The sequence below is a fragment of the Mobula hypostoma genome, chromosome 5 (assembly GCF_963921235.1).
Source record: "Mobula hypostoma chromosome 5, sMobHyp1.1, whole genome shotgun sequence".
NCBI lineage: Eukaryota > Metazoa > Chordata > Chondrichthyes > Myliobatiformes > Myliobatidae > Mobula > Mobula hypostoma.
In genome coordinates this window covers 178872408-178887941 of record NC_086101.1, presented here as the reverse complement: position 1 = coordinate 178887941, position 15534 = coordinate 178872408, and the positions used below count along the sequence as shown (strand labels likewise).

General features: G+C 41.9%; 1 protein-coding gene across 4 annotated transcripts in view; it reads right to left on the bottom strand.

Moving 5' to 3' along the window:
- asb5b (ankyrin repeat and SOCS box containing 5b) overlaps positions 1–6440 on the bottom strand; it is a 91694-nt gene extending 85254 nt beyond the window's left edge. For 3 of the 4 annotated variants that reach the window (XM_063049458.1, XM_063049460.1, XM_063049463.1), the window contains exon 1: positions 6051–6440. In XM_063049458.1, coding sequence (XP_062905528.1) covers positions 6051–6243 — 193 coding nt within the window. In that variant the 5' untranslated portion in view covers positions 6244–6440. The remainder of the gene's footprint in view (positions 1–6050) is intronic. The other variant, XM_063049461.1, reaches the window with a different exon arrangement.
- Between the last annotated feature and the right edge of the window lie 9094 nt (positions 6441–15534).

The window sequence follows — 15534 nt, the reverse complement described above, 5'->3', positions numbered from 1 at the left end:
AGAGATCATATGTGTAACCATTGCAGTGAATTTTATTAATGTCAGTGATACTGGCACTTCATCTAATTTTCTAATTCTTTGAGACACAGATCATCTGCACACAAACCATTAAAAAGGGAATTATTGAACCATTAAAAAGGGAATTATTGAAGTGCTTAAAAGTTGGCAAATTCAAGCAGATCTGCTGGCTTTTCAGTTGAAGTTTGACAAATCATTTTCTCAGCTGCTACAAAACCATAAGACATAGCAGAATTAGGCCATTCGATCATGCTTATTTATTTTCCCTCTCAGCCCCATTCTCCTACCTTTTCCCCATAACCTTTGATGCCTGACTAATCAACCTGTCAGCCTCCGCTTTAAATATATCCAATGACTTATCCTTCACAGTGATGCACTATCAATTACTCCAAAAGACTGGAAGTAGAGTAAATACTGAAAGGCTTTTATTAACAGTAAAATGGGTCCTCGTCCATGCTGAGTATCTGCCCTGGACTGGGAGGAGGAGCAGTGGCATAATCGCCTTTATTCAGGGACCTGTGGGAGGAGCCACAGGAGTGGTCAGCAGAGGGGCGTGTCTGTCTCTCTCTCTCTCTCTCTCTCTCCCCCTCTCCCTCTCCCTCTCTCTCTGTATTATGTTGTAACTGGGTTACCTGTCTGGAAATATATATATATATATATATATATAGTTTAGCACACACAGCCACTTGTGGCAATAAATTCCACAGATTCACCACCATCTGGCTAAGGAAATTCCTCCACATCTGTATTCTAAGGGGATGTCTTTTTATTCTCAGGCTGCGCCCTTTGGTCCGAGACTCTCCCACAATTGGAAGCATCTTCTCCATGTCCACTCTATCTACGTCTTTCAATATTTGAGAGAACCCCCCCCCAAATTCTTCTAATCTCCAGCACAGAAACAGGCCCTTCAGTTCATCTAGTCTGTACTGAACTGTTATTCTACCTAATCCCATCAATCCACACCTGGACCATAGCCCTCGGTAGCCCTCCCATCCATGTACTTATCAAAACTTCTCATAAAGCATTGCCATCAAACCCGCACCTACCACTTCCACTGCCAGCTCCTTCCACACTCACCCCCCCCCATGTTTCCTTTAAATATTTCACCTTTTACTCTTACCCTTTATGTTTAGTTTCTATGAATAGTCCAAATTGGCTATAAATTCCTACATCTGCAATTCCGCCATACTGTTATTCTGGACCTCAGGACTGCTAGTCAAAGTCCAAGTAAATGAATTGTCAAAGTACATATATGTTACCATCTCACTATGTTGAGATTCAGGTTCTTGCAGGCATTTATAGGAAAATAAATAAATACAATAGAATTTATGAAAAACTATACATAAGTTCCAGCCATTGCTGCTCTGCCGTCATCCCTGCCAGTGTTCTTTTCCAATCAGTTCTGGCCAACTCCGCTCTTAAGCCTTAGTAATTCTCTTTACTCTACTGCAATACTGATACATCTGACTTTAGCTTCTCCTTCTCAAATTTCAGAGTGAATTCAATCATATTATCATCACCTTCCCCAAAGGGTTCTTTTACCTTAAGTTCTCTAATCAATTCTGGTTCATTGCACAACACCCAATCCAGAATAGCTGATCCTCTAGTGAGCTCAACCACAAGCTGCTCTAAAAAGCTATCTTGTAGGCACTCCAGAAATTCCCCATCCTGGAATCCAACACCAACCTGATTTTCCTAATCTACCTGCATATTGAAGTTCCCCATGACTGTTGTATCATTGTCCTTTTGGCATGCATTTTCTATCACCCATTGTAATCTGTAGGCCACATCCTTACTACTGCATGGGGACACGTATACAATGCCCATCAGGGTCCTTTTACCCTTGCAGTTCCTTAGCCTTAGCTCTATCTACAATTATTTAACATCTTCCAACCCTATGTCACCTCTCATTAATGATTTGATTTAGAATAGAGTTTTGAACAGTGATCAATCCAGACATCAGCAGTTTGGAGAGGAAGGGACTTCAATTGGGTCCACAGCTTGAGGAGAAAAGGCAGGAGCAGTTCGCGGTAGCGTAACAAAGCTTTGACCAGGGGCCAATTGGTGTCTGGAATTGATTGGTAAGAGCAAATTAAAGGAAGGCAGTCATCATCTGAGTGGACATAGTCCGACTGGTGATTTTCAGGCTTTAGCTCTCCGAGGCTTCTGCAAAGAGAGGCTTCACTCAGAGAAAGCAAAGAAAAGAAAAGCTCAAGTTTCTCCTTCTCTTCTTTGTATCTGCTCAGGTAGGACAGTAGAGATGTCAGGCAGGATAATGAAATGCTCCTCTTGTGGCATGTTGAAAGGCAGAGAGACCTTCAGTATCTCTGACCACTACAAATGTGATAAGTGCACCCAACAGCAACTTCTAACAATCCACGTTAAGGAATTGGAACTGGAACTGAATGAACTCCAGATCATTTGGGAGGCTGAAGGGGTGATAGATAGGACATCTAGAGAGGTAGTTGCATCCATAGTGCAGGACATGGGAAACTGAGCGGCAGTCAGGAGGGGGCAAGGTGTTAAGGAGCCAGTGCAGAGTACCCCTGTGGCCATCCCCCTCAACAACAGGTGTATCACTTTGGATACTGTTGGTGGGTGACATAACAGGGGGAAGTCTCTGGCACTGAGTCTGCCTCTGTGACTCAGAAGAAAAGGGGAAACAAATGGCACGCTGTGATGATAAGGGATTCATTACTTAGGGGAACGGATAGGAAGTTATGTGGGCAAGAACGAGATTCCCAGATGGTATGTTGCCCTCCCGGGTGCCGGGGTCCAGGATATCTTGGATTGAGTCCTCAACACGCATGTGACATTATATGAATGATTTGGATGATGGAATTGATAGCTTTGTTGCAAAGTTTGCAGATGAAATGAAGATAGCTGGAGGGGCAGGTAGTTCTGAGGAGGTGGAGAGGCTACAGAAGGACTTAGAGAGATAAGCAGAATCTCAAAGAAATGGCAGATGGGATACAGTGTTGGGAAATGTATGGTCATGTACTTTGGCAGAAAAAAATGAAATAGTTGACTATTTTCTAAATGAAGAGAAAACGCAGAAAACTGAGGCACAAAGGGACTTTGGAGTCCTTGTGCAGGATCCCCTAAAGGTTAATTTGCAGGTTGAGTCTGTGGTAAGGAAGGCAAGTGCAATGTTAGCATTCATTTTAATATAACTACAATATAAAAACAAGGATGTAACGTTGAGACTTTATAAAGCACTGGTGAGGCCTCATGGGGTATTGTGAGCAGGAGCGGGCCCCTTATCTGAGAAAGGATGGGTTGAAACTGGAGAAGTTTCAAATGGGGTTCATGAAAAGGATTCCAGGATTGAATGGTTTGTCATAGGAAGAGCATTTAATAGCTGGGGGCCTGTATTCACTAGAATTCAGAAAAATAAGGGATGACATCACTGAAGCATATCGAATGGTGAAAGACCTTGCCAGAGTGGATGTGGAGAAGATGTTTCCTGTGGTGGGAAGAGTCTAAGACCAGAGGACACATCCTTTTGGAACAGAGATGAGGAAGGATTTCTTTAGCCAGAGAGTGGTGGATTTGTGGAATTCTTTGCCATCGGCAGCTGCGGAGGCCAAGTCTTTATGTATATTAATGCAGAGGCTCATAGGTTCTTGATTGATCAAGGCGTGAAGGGATGCGAGGCGAAGGCAGGAGATTGGAGCTGAGAAGAAAATTGGATCAGCCATAGGGGTCAAGTGGCCTAATTCTACTCCGATATCTTATTATCTTATGGTCTTATAAACAACCAATGTGCAAAAGAAGATAGATTGTGCAAATAAAAACAAATAATACTGAGAACGGGTGGCTGGGTGGAGACACCTCTCTACCAAAGGAGCTGTAAGGAGCTCCTTCCTCCGCTAGCCTACAACTCATTCCCCCCCCCCCCGATCAGGTGATGGATGGTTGTATGAGCAGCTGGTGCTTATCACAATTGTGACCACTGATGCCAGGCAGACAATCTCTTAAGAGTATGGCTGGGATCATCTGACTTGGCAAACTACTTCTGTGGAAAAATTTGCCAAGAACAATCATAGTCATGGATACACCATAATCACCCATGTCATACAACACAGCATATCACGATGACGATCATGATGAACACTGAGAAATATGAGTTGTTGACTCATGAGTTGTGGAGTCCTTGAAAGTGAGTCTGTACAATACTGTGCAAAAGTATATATATGTATATACACACAGGTATATAGCTCCGGTGCCTAAGACTTTTGCACAGTACTGTATTTGCCAACATGGAGTGGAGTGCATGTTTGCGAATCTGGCAGGAGCAAAGGATGTTGGGAAGGGCGAGGGTGGAGCACCAAGGGAGGGGTGTGGGACAGGTGGCAGAGAAGGAGTGCCAGGGACAGGGCATAGCATGGATCAGGCACATCCAGCCCTGAGACACCAGGCAAGGTCATTTGATTCCAAAAAATTGGTTTATTTATCATTACAGAATGTAACTCTGGTGCTTTCCACTGCCTCCTCTCCCTTCCCCCTTTCACAAACATGATTTCTCTCTCCCTGCCCCCTTCCCACTTTCAGTCCACCAAAGAGACCCATATCAGAATCAGGTTTATCAACACTCACATATGCCATGAAATTTGTCTTTTTTGCAGCAGCAGCAGTACAATGTAATGCATAAAATTACTACAGTACGCTGCAAAAGTCTTGGGTACTCCAGCTATATATATGTGTGTGCCTAAGATTTGCACATTAATGTAGGTTATGGGAACAGTTCAAGTTTTGGTGAATGAAGTTATCTATGCTGATTCAGAAGCCTGATGGTTGTAGGGTAATAACTATTCCTGGACCTGGTGGCGAGGGACCTAAGGCTCATCCTTCATTTTCCATTCATTCATTCATCTTTTAATCTACCAATATGTCATTATACATCCTCACTGGGCTTCTTCTGTAGGCCCCACTGTACAAACCACAGAGGACTGATCCTTCAAAATGTTCACAGCTCGAAGTACATTTATTATCAAAGTATGTACACTTGAGATTCATCTCCTTACAGGCAGACACAAAACAAGGAACCCCAATAGAACCCATTAAAAACAAAAGACTATCCAAACACCCAGTGTGCAGACAGAGAGGAAAAAATCGTGCAAACAGTATAAGCAAGCAAACAAGAAATACAATGGGATCGATGAAAGGCCACACGTAACAAGACGGACAAACAACCAGTGAGCAAAAGACAACAAATTTATATTCTATTTATACTCTATTCTCGGTTGGTGCAACTGTAACGAAAACCAATCTCCCTCGGGATCAATAAAATATGACTATGACTATGAAATACAAAAAGAAAAAAAATGAAAAACATAATAATACTGCACCGATCATTCAGACTAGGTCGTTTTTGTTCATTTAATTATTTTATCTTACTGTAAAGGGAACCAAAACTTAAGCAGTCCCTCCATCCATTGTTTCAACATGGCGAATTTTACATAGATCCAAGCTGTAAGGTGTGCATTATGACAAAGCTTTAAACTTCATTTCAATTTGTTCAAATGCATTGATGCACAACGCTTACTATAATTAATATTTTCAACAAGAACACTCAGAAACCAACCCATCACTTTCAAAGAACTGCACGGGAGGGAACGGCAACCACAGTATTGAGTGTGGACGGATCCATTGCAGACAGCATGGCTAGCACTTGGCAGGCACTACAGGAATGTTGAATGTCAGAAACAAATGGTCCTCAGTCAAAGAGAAAAACTTTGCTCAAAGTGAGAGGTTTCTCTTTCGTGCTGAAACAGGGAATTAGAGCTTGACCGGAGTGAGAATAAAAGATGGCAAAGGAATGTGGCAAACTGATTGAACGGAAAGCAAAAAAAAAAGAAAATCTGAGGATGCTGGAAATTGGAAATTAGAGCAGAATATGTTGGAAATACTCAGCAGGTCAAGTGATGTGTGCTGCTTCCTTCTGTTTCCCGATAAGCCAATGAACTTCATCACAACAATAATGAGGTAAAAGAAAACAGGCTAGGCCTGGCACCCCAAAGTGAACTGACCTTGTCCTTCAGTGGCTCCGTAAAACTCTGCGGCTATCCGGGCTGCCTCTTTGCGGTTCCCCTTGACGATGTAGAAGTGGGTCAGGATGGCTAGGCTGATTTTCACGAATAACTTGAAGCAGAAGAGGGAGAATATAGTGAAGTAGACATTGGCCAAGTGCTGGGAGAAGCGATAACTTTCCACGCCCGTCATTGCTTCCAGTCAGCTAATGTAGCTGTTTTCATGTGAACGGTGGTTGGCTCCTGGAACTCCTTTAACAGGCGGGTCCTGATAAATTAAGCATCAGCGGTTGTGACGGTGTCAGCATATAATCTATTTGAGGTATATTTGTCATGGAGAGTTTCTTTTTATTTGTCGATACACTGTACTAATAACGGTCATAGGCATTGGCTTGCTCACCAGATAAAACAATTTCTGCAACAGGCATGACTATTTTTATTGCTCCACGCAAAATATTCACGGTTGCAAAATGAACTGAGTCATCTTCACATGTCACGAGCCTCAAATGGTGTTAGGCATTATGCAAACAGTAGTAATGGAACTTTGAAAGCTGCCACTAAACACATCCTTTTTCCTCCTACCCCACTCTCTGCAAGGATCGCTATGTGACACCCATGTCCATTTGTCCCTCCCCACCGATCCCCCTCCAGGCACATACCCCTGCAAGTGGGTCAATTTCAACACCGGCCCCCTAAACTTCCTCGTTCACCACCATTCAGGGCCCCAAACCTGCAAGTCTGCCAGGGTCGAACAATGTCCTCTACATCGGTGAGTACCTACATAGACTGGGGGACCGCTTCGTCCAGCATTTTGGCTCCATCCGCCACAAAAGGCAGGTTTTCCCAGTGGCAGCCCATCTTAATTCCGCTTCCCATTCCCATTCCAGCATGTCAGTCCACGGTGAGGCCACTCTCAGGTTGGAGGAGAAACACTTCATATTTTATCTGAGTGGATTTCAACCTGGCGGCATTAACGTCCATTTCGCTAGCTTCTGATAATTACCCCCTGCCCCCACCTTTCTTTTTCTAATTCTCCATTCTGATAGCCCACTCACCCTTCTCCTCTTCTCACCTGCCCATTACCTCCCTCTGGTTCCCCTCCTCTTTCACACAGTCCTCTCCTATTAGATTCCTCCTTCTTTAGCCATTTACCTTTTCCACCTATCACCTCTTAGCTTCTTACTCCATTCCCCTTCCCCACTCACCAACCTTCCCCCTCACCTGGTCTTAATCATCTGCCAGCTTGTCCTCCTCCACCTTCTCCCGCTTTCTTATTCTGGCCCCTTGATGTTTGACTCTTGTTCCCTGACATTCTGCACAATCTCTGCAGGGGCTGGCAATTCACTGTTTAATGTATTCATTTTTCAGGATGCCTCCATCACTGGCAAGGCTGGTATCCCTAACTATTCATTAACTGAGTAATTTGCTAGGATATTTTAAGAGGACATAATAAGACTAAGGTGCATGGTTGTGGGTCTAGAATCACATATAGGACAGACCAGGTATGAGTAATCCCTTTTGTTCATAGAGTAAATATAAATCTAAAGCCAGAGACCTCCAGCACAATGTTGTCAGTCAATAAAGATATTTTGGTTTCATTGTTACAAAGCCCACTGTTTATGCCTGTGAGACAATGTTGGTAAACGTTATCGTTTCCAATGTAATTAGCAAGACGTTGTAGTCTCGGCAAATGCTCACTTTAAAGCCACATGTTCCGATGATTCTGTTAGTGCTTTATTAATCAGAGAGACTAATATTCATTTGAGGCGGCAGCCTGGAGATATGTGTCTAACAAAGGAGGTGTAAGGTGTTCTTTCCCTCTGCTAGCCTGCAGGCTACCCTTGGGCAAGGTGTAGCCCCTGCTTAGCCCTTCCAAGCAGGGTCACGTGAAGCCATGGGAGCAGGTGGTGGATGGTTTTATGAGCAGCTGGTGCACATCACGTCCTGGTTACGCAACCATTGACGTCAGGCAGACATAATTTCTGAAGAGTGTTGATAATGGCTGGGGTAACCCATCTTGTAAGGGCACTGCCCAGAAGAAGGCAATGGCAAATAACTTCTGTAGAAAAATTTCCCAAGAACAATCATAGTCATGGGACCATGACCACCTACATCATATGACACGGGCACATAATGACAATAAATATTCAATATTCACTTGCGGTTTTTATTGTTATACAGAACATCTTAATATTAATCAGTTTTGTTATGGCATGCCTAAACTTAGAAAAGATTGGTTGTTCAATTTCTGAATCTAACCAAGATTTTCAAAATTTTAAATTATTTTCATAATTTTTGACTTCTCGTTAAAGTACAGAAGTTGGTTAATAGCATATTTTATTATCTGATAAGGTTTTTCTTTTCTTTCCCCAAACAGCTTCGACTTTGGTAGTGGGTGTAGATCCTTTTTTTAAATAAAATTCTTTATATTCTAATATACAAATCTAATCTATATGAATATAGAGTAAGGAGTTCATTAATGTGATTTAATACACTGTATCTGGTATTATTATATTTTTTCTTTTGTTTTATAACATGTATTCTCTTGGATTCTGTATTCTTCTATATAGAAATCAATAAAAATATTGAAAAAGAATAATATTAATCAGTTTTAAATTTCCACATTGATAAGCCAACGTTCGGGGTAGCACAGCGATTAGAGTATCTCTATCACCACACCGGCAACCCAGGTTCAATTCCTACTGCTGCCTATAAGGAGTTTGTACACTTTCCCCATGACCACATGGGTTTCATCCGGGTTCTCCGCTTTCCTCCCACGTTCCAAAGATAGTATGGGTTAGTAGGGTAATTGGTTACATGGGTGTAGTTGGGTGGTGTCAGCACAGTGGCTGAAAACGGCCTATGGCGCTGCAAGTCTTTAAATCTAATTCTATAAAATACTAATTGAATTTTTTTCAAAAGCGTATTATGATGTTTTATTAGGGTTCACCTACTCAGCATTTCTTTCCTGCTTACTAAGTTCACTGACAACACATCATCAGGTTTAAACTCACGGTTAAAATACAAATAGAAACAATAGTTTCTGGAGCCATGATACAGAGGGATACGTTTCAGTATCTATATTTGCCCCATTCCTTTTTTTAGCTGTCATTTGGCAATTTTTTCCAGAAAATGCAATATAACTGGACGTTAAGTTTTAATAGCACCTGATGTTATCCAGTGAATTCCTTCCCACTATCTATTTCAGATTGCCAGCAGTTGAAGGAAACATAATCCATCACACCAATGATTAGTTTGTTGGCAAGTAGATAACAGTGACATATCTTCACAAAATGAGTCAAATATCTATACTAGGTAAACAGCATCAGTCACAGTATTGTGGGTACATCCCTCAATTTTTAGACAGGGGACATTTTTGGCTATACAAGATAAGCTATGGAAAATACAAGAGAGGCTGGCATTGCTCAACAGAGCTTCGAAAGATCAAATTGTCCTTGACATTCAAATTGTTTGTGACTTCTTCATGCACAGTGAAGTCATTCTTTCAGTTCTATGTTTTCATCTCTCAAACATCAAGAGGGACAAAGGCACCAGCTGCGTCACAGTCCACCGTGACTTGGAAGTACATCACTCTTCCTTCATCACTGCTGGATTTAGATCACGGAACTCCCTCCCCAGCAGCACTTTCACCGGTAGTAAAGTGGTTCTAGAAAGTCATTCATGTGGATAGTGGTGGAAGCAGATATGATCATTCTGTGTTATTCTGCAGAGCATCGTGGGCATGCTATGCTGATGGTGGAATATGTGGCAACAACTGCGGGCTGCCCACAGCATACTTTCAGGTGTGTTGGTTGTTAACATAGACAGCGCATTTCATTTTATATTTCAATGTACATGTGATTAATAAATCTGAATCTTGATAGGGGTGTTTAAGCAGCTGTTATGCACATGAATATGTTGACATTGGAAGGATATGGATTATGTACAGATAGAAGAGATCTAGTTTAATTCTGCATCGTATTTAGCACAGGAACGTGGGCTGAAAGCCTTGTTCCTGTGGTGTACTGTTCTATTTACATGTTCACACCAACTTCTCAAGCACTGGGCAATTAATGTAGGCCTTACTGGTACAAAATGCACAAATGCAAAAAATAAGTTCTATTTCATCATCATCATTATGTGCTGTGTCACATTGACGTGGGTGATCCTGGTCTTTCCATGACCATGGTTTTCCCTGGCAAATTTTTCTACAGAATTGCTTTGACATTGCCTTCTTACGGGCAGTGTCTTTACGAGACATATGACCCTAGCCATTATCAATATCTTTCAGAGATTGTCTGCTTGGCGTCAGTGATCACATAACCAGGACTTATGACATGCACCAGTTGCTCATACGGCCATCCACCACCTGTTCCCATGGTTTCATGTGACCCTGATCGGGTGACTAAGCAGGTGCTACACCTTGGCCAAGGGTGACCTGCAGTCTAGCGGAGGGACGGAATGCTTTACACTTTCTTTGATAGAGACATGTCTCCACCCTGTCACCCATAAATTTTAATTAGGCCATACTTTTATCTCCTTAACATAGATCCAAAAGGTCCTGGTTGTTACCACAGTGACCTTTCAGTCATATTAATATTCAAAGATTGAAGGGAAACAAATTGGACAAAGATCCTATTAAATTAAGAATTGAAGTGGTGTGTATAGTAGTGTAGTTGTTATATTGGCACAAGAAGCACGGTGATGCTTGCGGGCCACCCCAGAACATCCACAGCCTGTGTTCATTATGATGTAAAATAATGCACTTTACTATATGTTTCGATGTTTTGACTAAAAGTAGGGAAAAGTAGTGGTGGTCATCTCATGCTCTGACTGGAGATATTCAAAAATTCCAGTAACAATCAACCTATAAAATAGCCAGATTCAAGTCATGTGACACCTGCTACTGAAAACTAGAAGTTCCTCAAAAAATACAGAAGCAACTGTACGGTAATTAGTGGAAATTCAGAAGAGACGCACGACAGGGATATATATACCACTGAAGTAGATGTGCCTAGGCAAACATCTTGATGAAGATGGCAGAGTTTGTCATCAAAACTTCAGAGTTAAAATCAATACCTGTACCCAGCTGGAAGCCCGAGAAGAGTTTATTAAAAGTAGGAAAGCTAAACTACAAGAAAAATAAGAATTCTACATACCAATCCAACAGCAATGCTGCCTGACCATTCTTGAAGTCAAGGCCATCGTTTTAAGTGCCAAGTTTGAATGAATTTGTACTTCAGTCTAACACAGCTCCGTCAAATGCTTGCCAGATGACACAACATATTTTCATCCAGCTGTTAATTACAGAGCCAAAAATGTGCACAAGGAAAGCAACACACTTGATTTAAGTTTTAAATATGAAAAATAGTTAGAGAAATGTTAATAGATCATCAGCATCCAATAAATAATACACAAGAAGAAACTTTCACATTTTCTGGCTACAGCGAGGCTCATGAAAGTATGTATTTTGGAAAGAAAAACAGTACTTACAGTCTAAATGGTGGTATCAAGTGAATTTAAAATAAGGATTGGCCAATAATATACATCTGTAAAATGGGTCATAGAAAATAGTTCAAGTTATGAAGGCAGGTACTATCTATTAAAATAGTGCCTGATGTTTTTAAATACAAAGTACTGATCCATACACTGCGATACTGGTGGCCTGTAAAGAAGTAACCTCTCAGAGTCCAACCCTACGTCCCTGTCGTGAGAGGTGGAAACGGGTCAGGCCGGCCAACAGGGCTCTGGTGAAGCTGTACAGGCTAATCCCCTGTACAGTGGATGCAATGGATTGCAGAAGTGTTGATGAACTCCAGCCATACCAACAGCTTCAGAGGACAATGTAAACGGGAGGTCATTGATGGCTATGCTCCACAGGGAAGTAAGGTAACCAAGTAAGTAACTAAGTAAAGAAGTAGAGGTCCTGCTCTTATATTTCGGTCACTAGTCTCAGTTTAATGTTCATAGGTCCTATTAATGAATCAAATACAATTGTAATATAGGTCCTACAACCTATGTATCTGCTTCGGACAGTCAATTAGCCATAATCCCGCTGCTGCCTGTAAGGAGTTTGCACCTTCTCCCTCTGATCAAGTGAGTTTACCCCAGGTGCTTCGGTTTCTTCCCACAGCCCAAAGACAGACCGGTTGGTAGGTTAATTGGTCGTTGTAAATTGTCTCGTGATTAGGCTAGGGTTAAATCGGGGGATTGCTGGACAGCACGGCTCAAAGGGGCGGAAGCACCCATTCCATGCTGTGTCTCGATAACTAAAATAACTAACTGATCATAACTTGGCAATTAAATCTGCAAATCATGGCCCTTCATATACATATACAAATACTTTACAAATGTGGTGGCACCCAAAAATTCTACTTTTGACCTTCTCTTTGAGCTTTTGTCTTCTGCACCTTCATCACAGGGACCAAGTATTTTCACCTCCTGAGCTTATATTATACCTTTCCAAGTCAGAATGCTGTATTTCCTGCAGGGGAACAGGGAACCAGGAACCAGCATGGACGGTGATTTCATGTATCTGCTGCCTATTTGTTTTGGTGGCATTCAGTGTAGGCTAACTGCTAAGTATTTCCTAGTTTGCTGCTGAGGGTCAATATACGGCAGCAGAAGACCATGAACGTTACTCATTGGCCACCTTATTAAGTACAGAGGAGGAACCGTGTACGGTCTTCTGTTGGTGTAGCCCATCTACTTCAAGGTTTGAGGTATTGGGCGTTCAAAGATGCTCTTCTGTACATTGCTGTTGTAACACGTGGTTGTTTGAGTTACTGTCACCTTCATAACAGCTTGAGCAGTCTAGCCATTCACCTCCATCTTCTTTCTTTAACAAAGCATTTTTATCCACAGAACTGCTGCTCATTGGATTTTTTCTTTGCTTTTTAGTCCATTCTCTCTAAACTCTGGAGCAGGGGTTCCCAACTTAGGGGTCCGTGACGCCTTGCTTAACAGTATTAATCTATGGCATAAAAAAGGTTGGGAACCCTTGCTCTAGAAACTGCTGCACATGAAAATTCGCAGGAGATCAGTAGTCTCTGAGTTACTCAAAGCACCCCATCTGGCACCAACAAGTAGTCCACAGTCAAAGTCACTTAGATCACATTTCTTCCTCATTCTGATGTTTGCACTGAACAACGACTGAACCTCTTGACCATGTCTACAAATTTTTAAGCACTGAGATGCTGCCACATGATTGGTTGATTAGATAGTTGCATTACCAAGCAGGTGAGCAGGTGGCCACAGAGTGTATGTTAGAAGAAGTTTTGGTAGGATGTGTAGCACAGAACCACTTAGCCCAACCTGTCCACGCTGCACTCAGGCATCCTCCTGTCTTTCCTAATATATCGCTGTGACCCTCTATTGCCTTCTCTCATATACTGTTGAGCACTGCTCCTTAAGTGTCACTGTAGTCACTTACCTCAACTACTATGGTAGAAAGTTCCACATTTGCATTAATGAGCTGCTGTACCTAATAAACACTGAGTGCATATTCTTCCACAAAAGGAAACAATGGCTCCACAATCATCTGATCGAGGTGTGACTTTTCTCATGAGGTAAAGGCTAGTGAAATCACTCAGAGCTCCCTGGACGACAAAAAGAGAGAGACAACCATACAGCTGGGGAAAAGAGCAAAGGATAGGTGCTAAGTTGTTAACACAAGTGAGAAGAAAAGCTGTTTTACAGAAAACTATAACAGAAAGTAAAAAAAAAGGAGAGAAGCAAAAAGAAAGCATCAAAGAAATGCTGATAGCTAATTTAAAAGAAATCCGAAACATATTTTTGAGACACGTGAATAGCAGAGCTGACAACAATTACAGACCAGAAGGGAAATCTAATTATAGCGTAATAGAGCTATACAGTACAGAACCAGGCACTTTGGTCCAACGCATCCATGCTGACAAAGTTGTTTAATCCACCTAATCCCAGAGTCCTGCCGAAGGGTTTTGGCCCAAAATGTTGACGGTACTGTTTTCCATAGATGCTGCCTGGCCTGCTGTGTTCCTCCAGCATTTTGAGCGTGTTGCTTGGATTTCACAGCAACTGCAGGTTTTCTCCTGTTTCTAATCCCACTTGCCCGAATTTAGCCCACTTCTCTCTAAACCATTCCTGTCCATATATGTCTCCCATCCACTACATAATGGACCGGTTGGGCACAGGAGTACATTCAGCCAGAGACTCATTCCACCGAGATGCAACACTGAGCGTCATAGGGAGTCATTCCTACCTGTGGCCATCAAACTTTACAACTCCTCCCTTGGAGGGTCAGACACCTTGAGCCAATAGGCTGGTCCTGGCATAGCTTACATATTACTATTTAATTATTTATGGTTTTATTACTATTTAATTATTTATGGTGCAACTGTAATGAAAACCAATTTCCCTCAGGATCAATAAAGTATGACTATGACTATAACAGTTCAAATCTCCTTGAAATGTTGGAATTGTATCCACCTCTCCCACGTCTACCCTACTCGTAGAAGCAGAGAGCAAATCTGAGGTGGTAAGTGAGTACTTCATAATAATCTTTACCAAGGAATGTGGTACTGCTGGAGTCTCAGTGAAGAAAGAATGAAGTTGAGATCCTAAATGAAATAAAACTTGATAAACAAGGGAATTTACACAGAGTATGCTCAGTAGCCACTTCATTGGGTACTGGAGTGGAAGCCAGTGTTGTCCTTTCCTGTTGCAATCCTGCACTTCAAGATTCGATGTGTTGTGCATTCAGAGATGTTCTTCTGCATGCCACTGTTGTATCACATGGTTATTTGAGTTACAGTACTTGTTAGCTTGAACCAGTCTGGCCATTCTCTGGCCTCTCTCATTAACAAACCGCTTTCAGCCACAGAACTGCCGCACACTGGATTTTGTTTTTCACACCATTCTCTGTAAACTCCAGGGACTGTTGTATGGGAAAAACCCCAGAAGATCAGCTATTTCTGAGAAATTCATGCCACCCTGTCTGGCACCAACAATCATTTGCCACTCAAAGTCATATAGGTCACATTCCTCTTCCATTTTGATGTTTGGTCTGAATAACAAATGAACCTTTTGACCATGTCTGCGTACTTTTAGGTATTGAGTTTCTGCCACATGATTGGCTGATTATATATTTGCATTAACAGGCAGCTGTATTGGAGTATCTAATACAGTGGCCACTGAGTATTATACAGATATAAAAAAATGGGCAAAGAAATAGTAGATGCAATACAGTGTGGGAAATGTTAGGTCATGCACTTTGGTAGAAAAGATGAAAGGGTTGACTATTTTCTAAATGGAGAGAAAATACAAAAAACTGAGGCGCAAAGGGACTTGGGACTTGTGTAAAATTCCCTAATTGAGTTTGTGCTGAGGAAGGCAAATGCGATGTTAGCATTCATTTCAAGAGGACTACAATATAAAAGCAAGAATGTAATGTTGAAACTTTATAAAGCTCTGGTGAGGACTCACTTGGAGTATTGTGAGCAGCTTC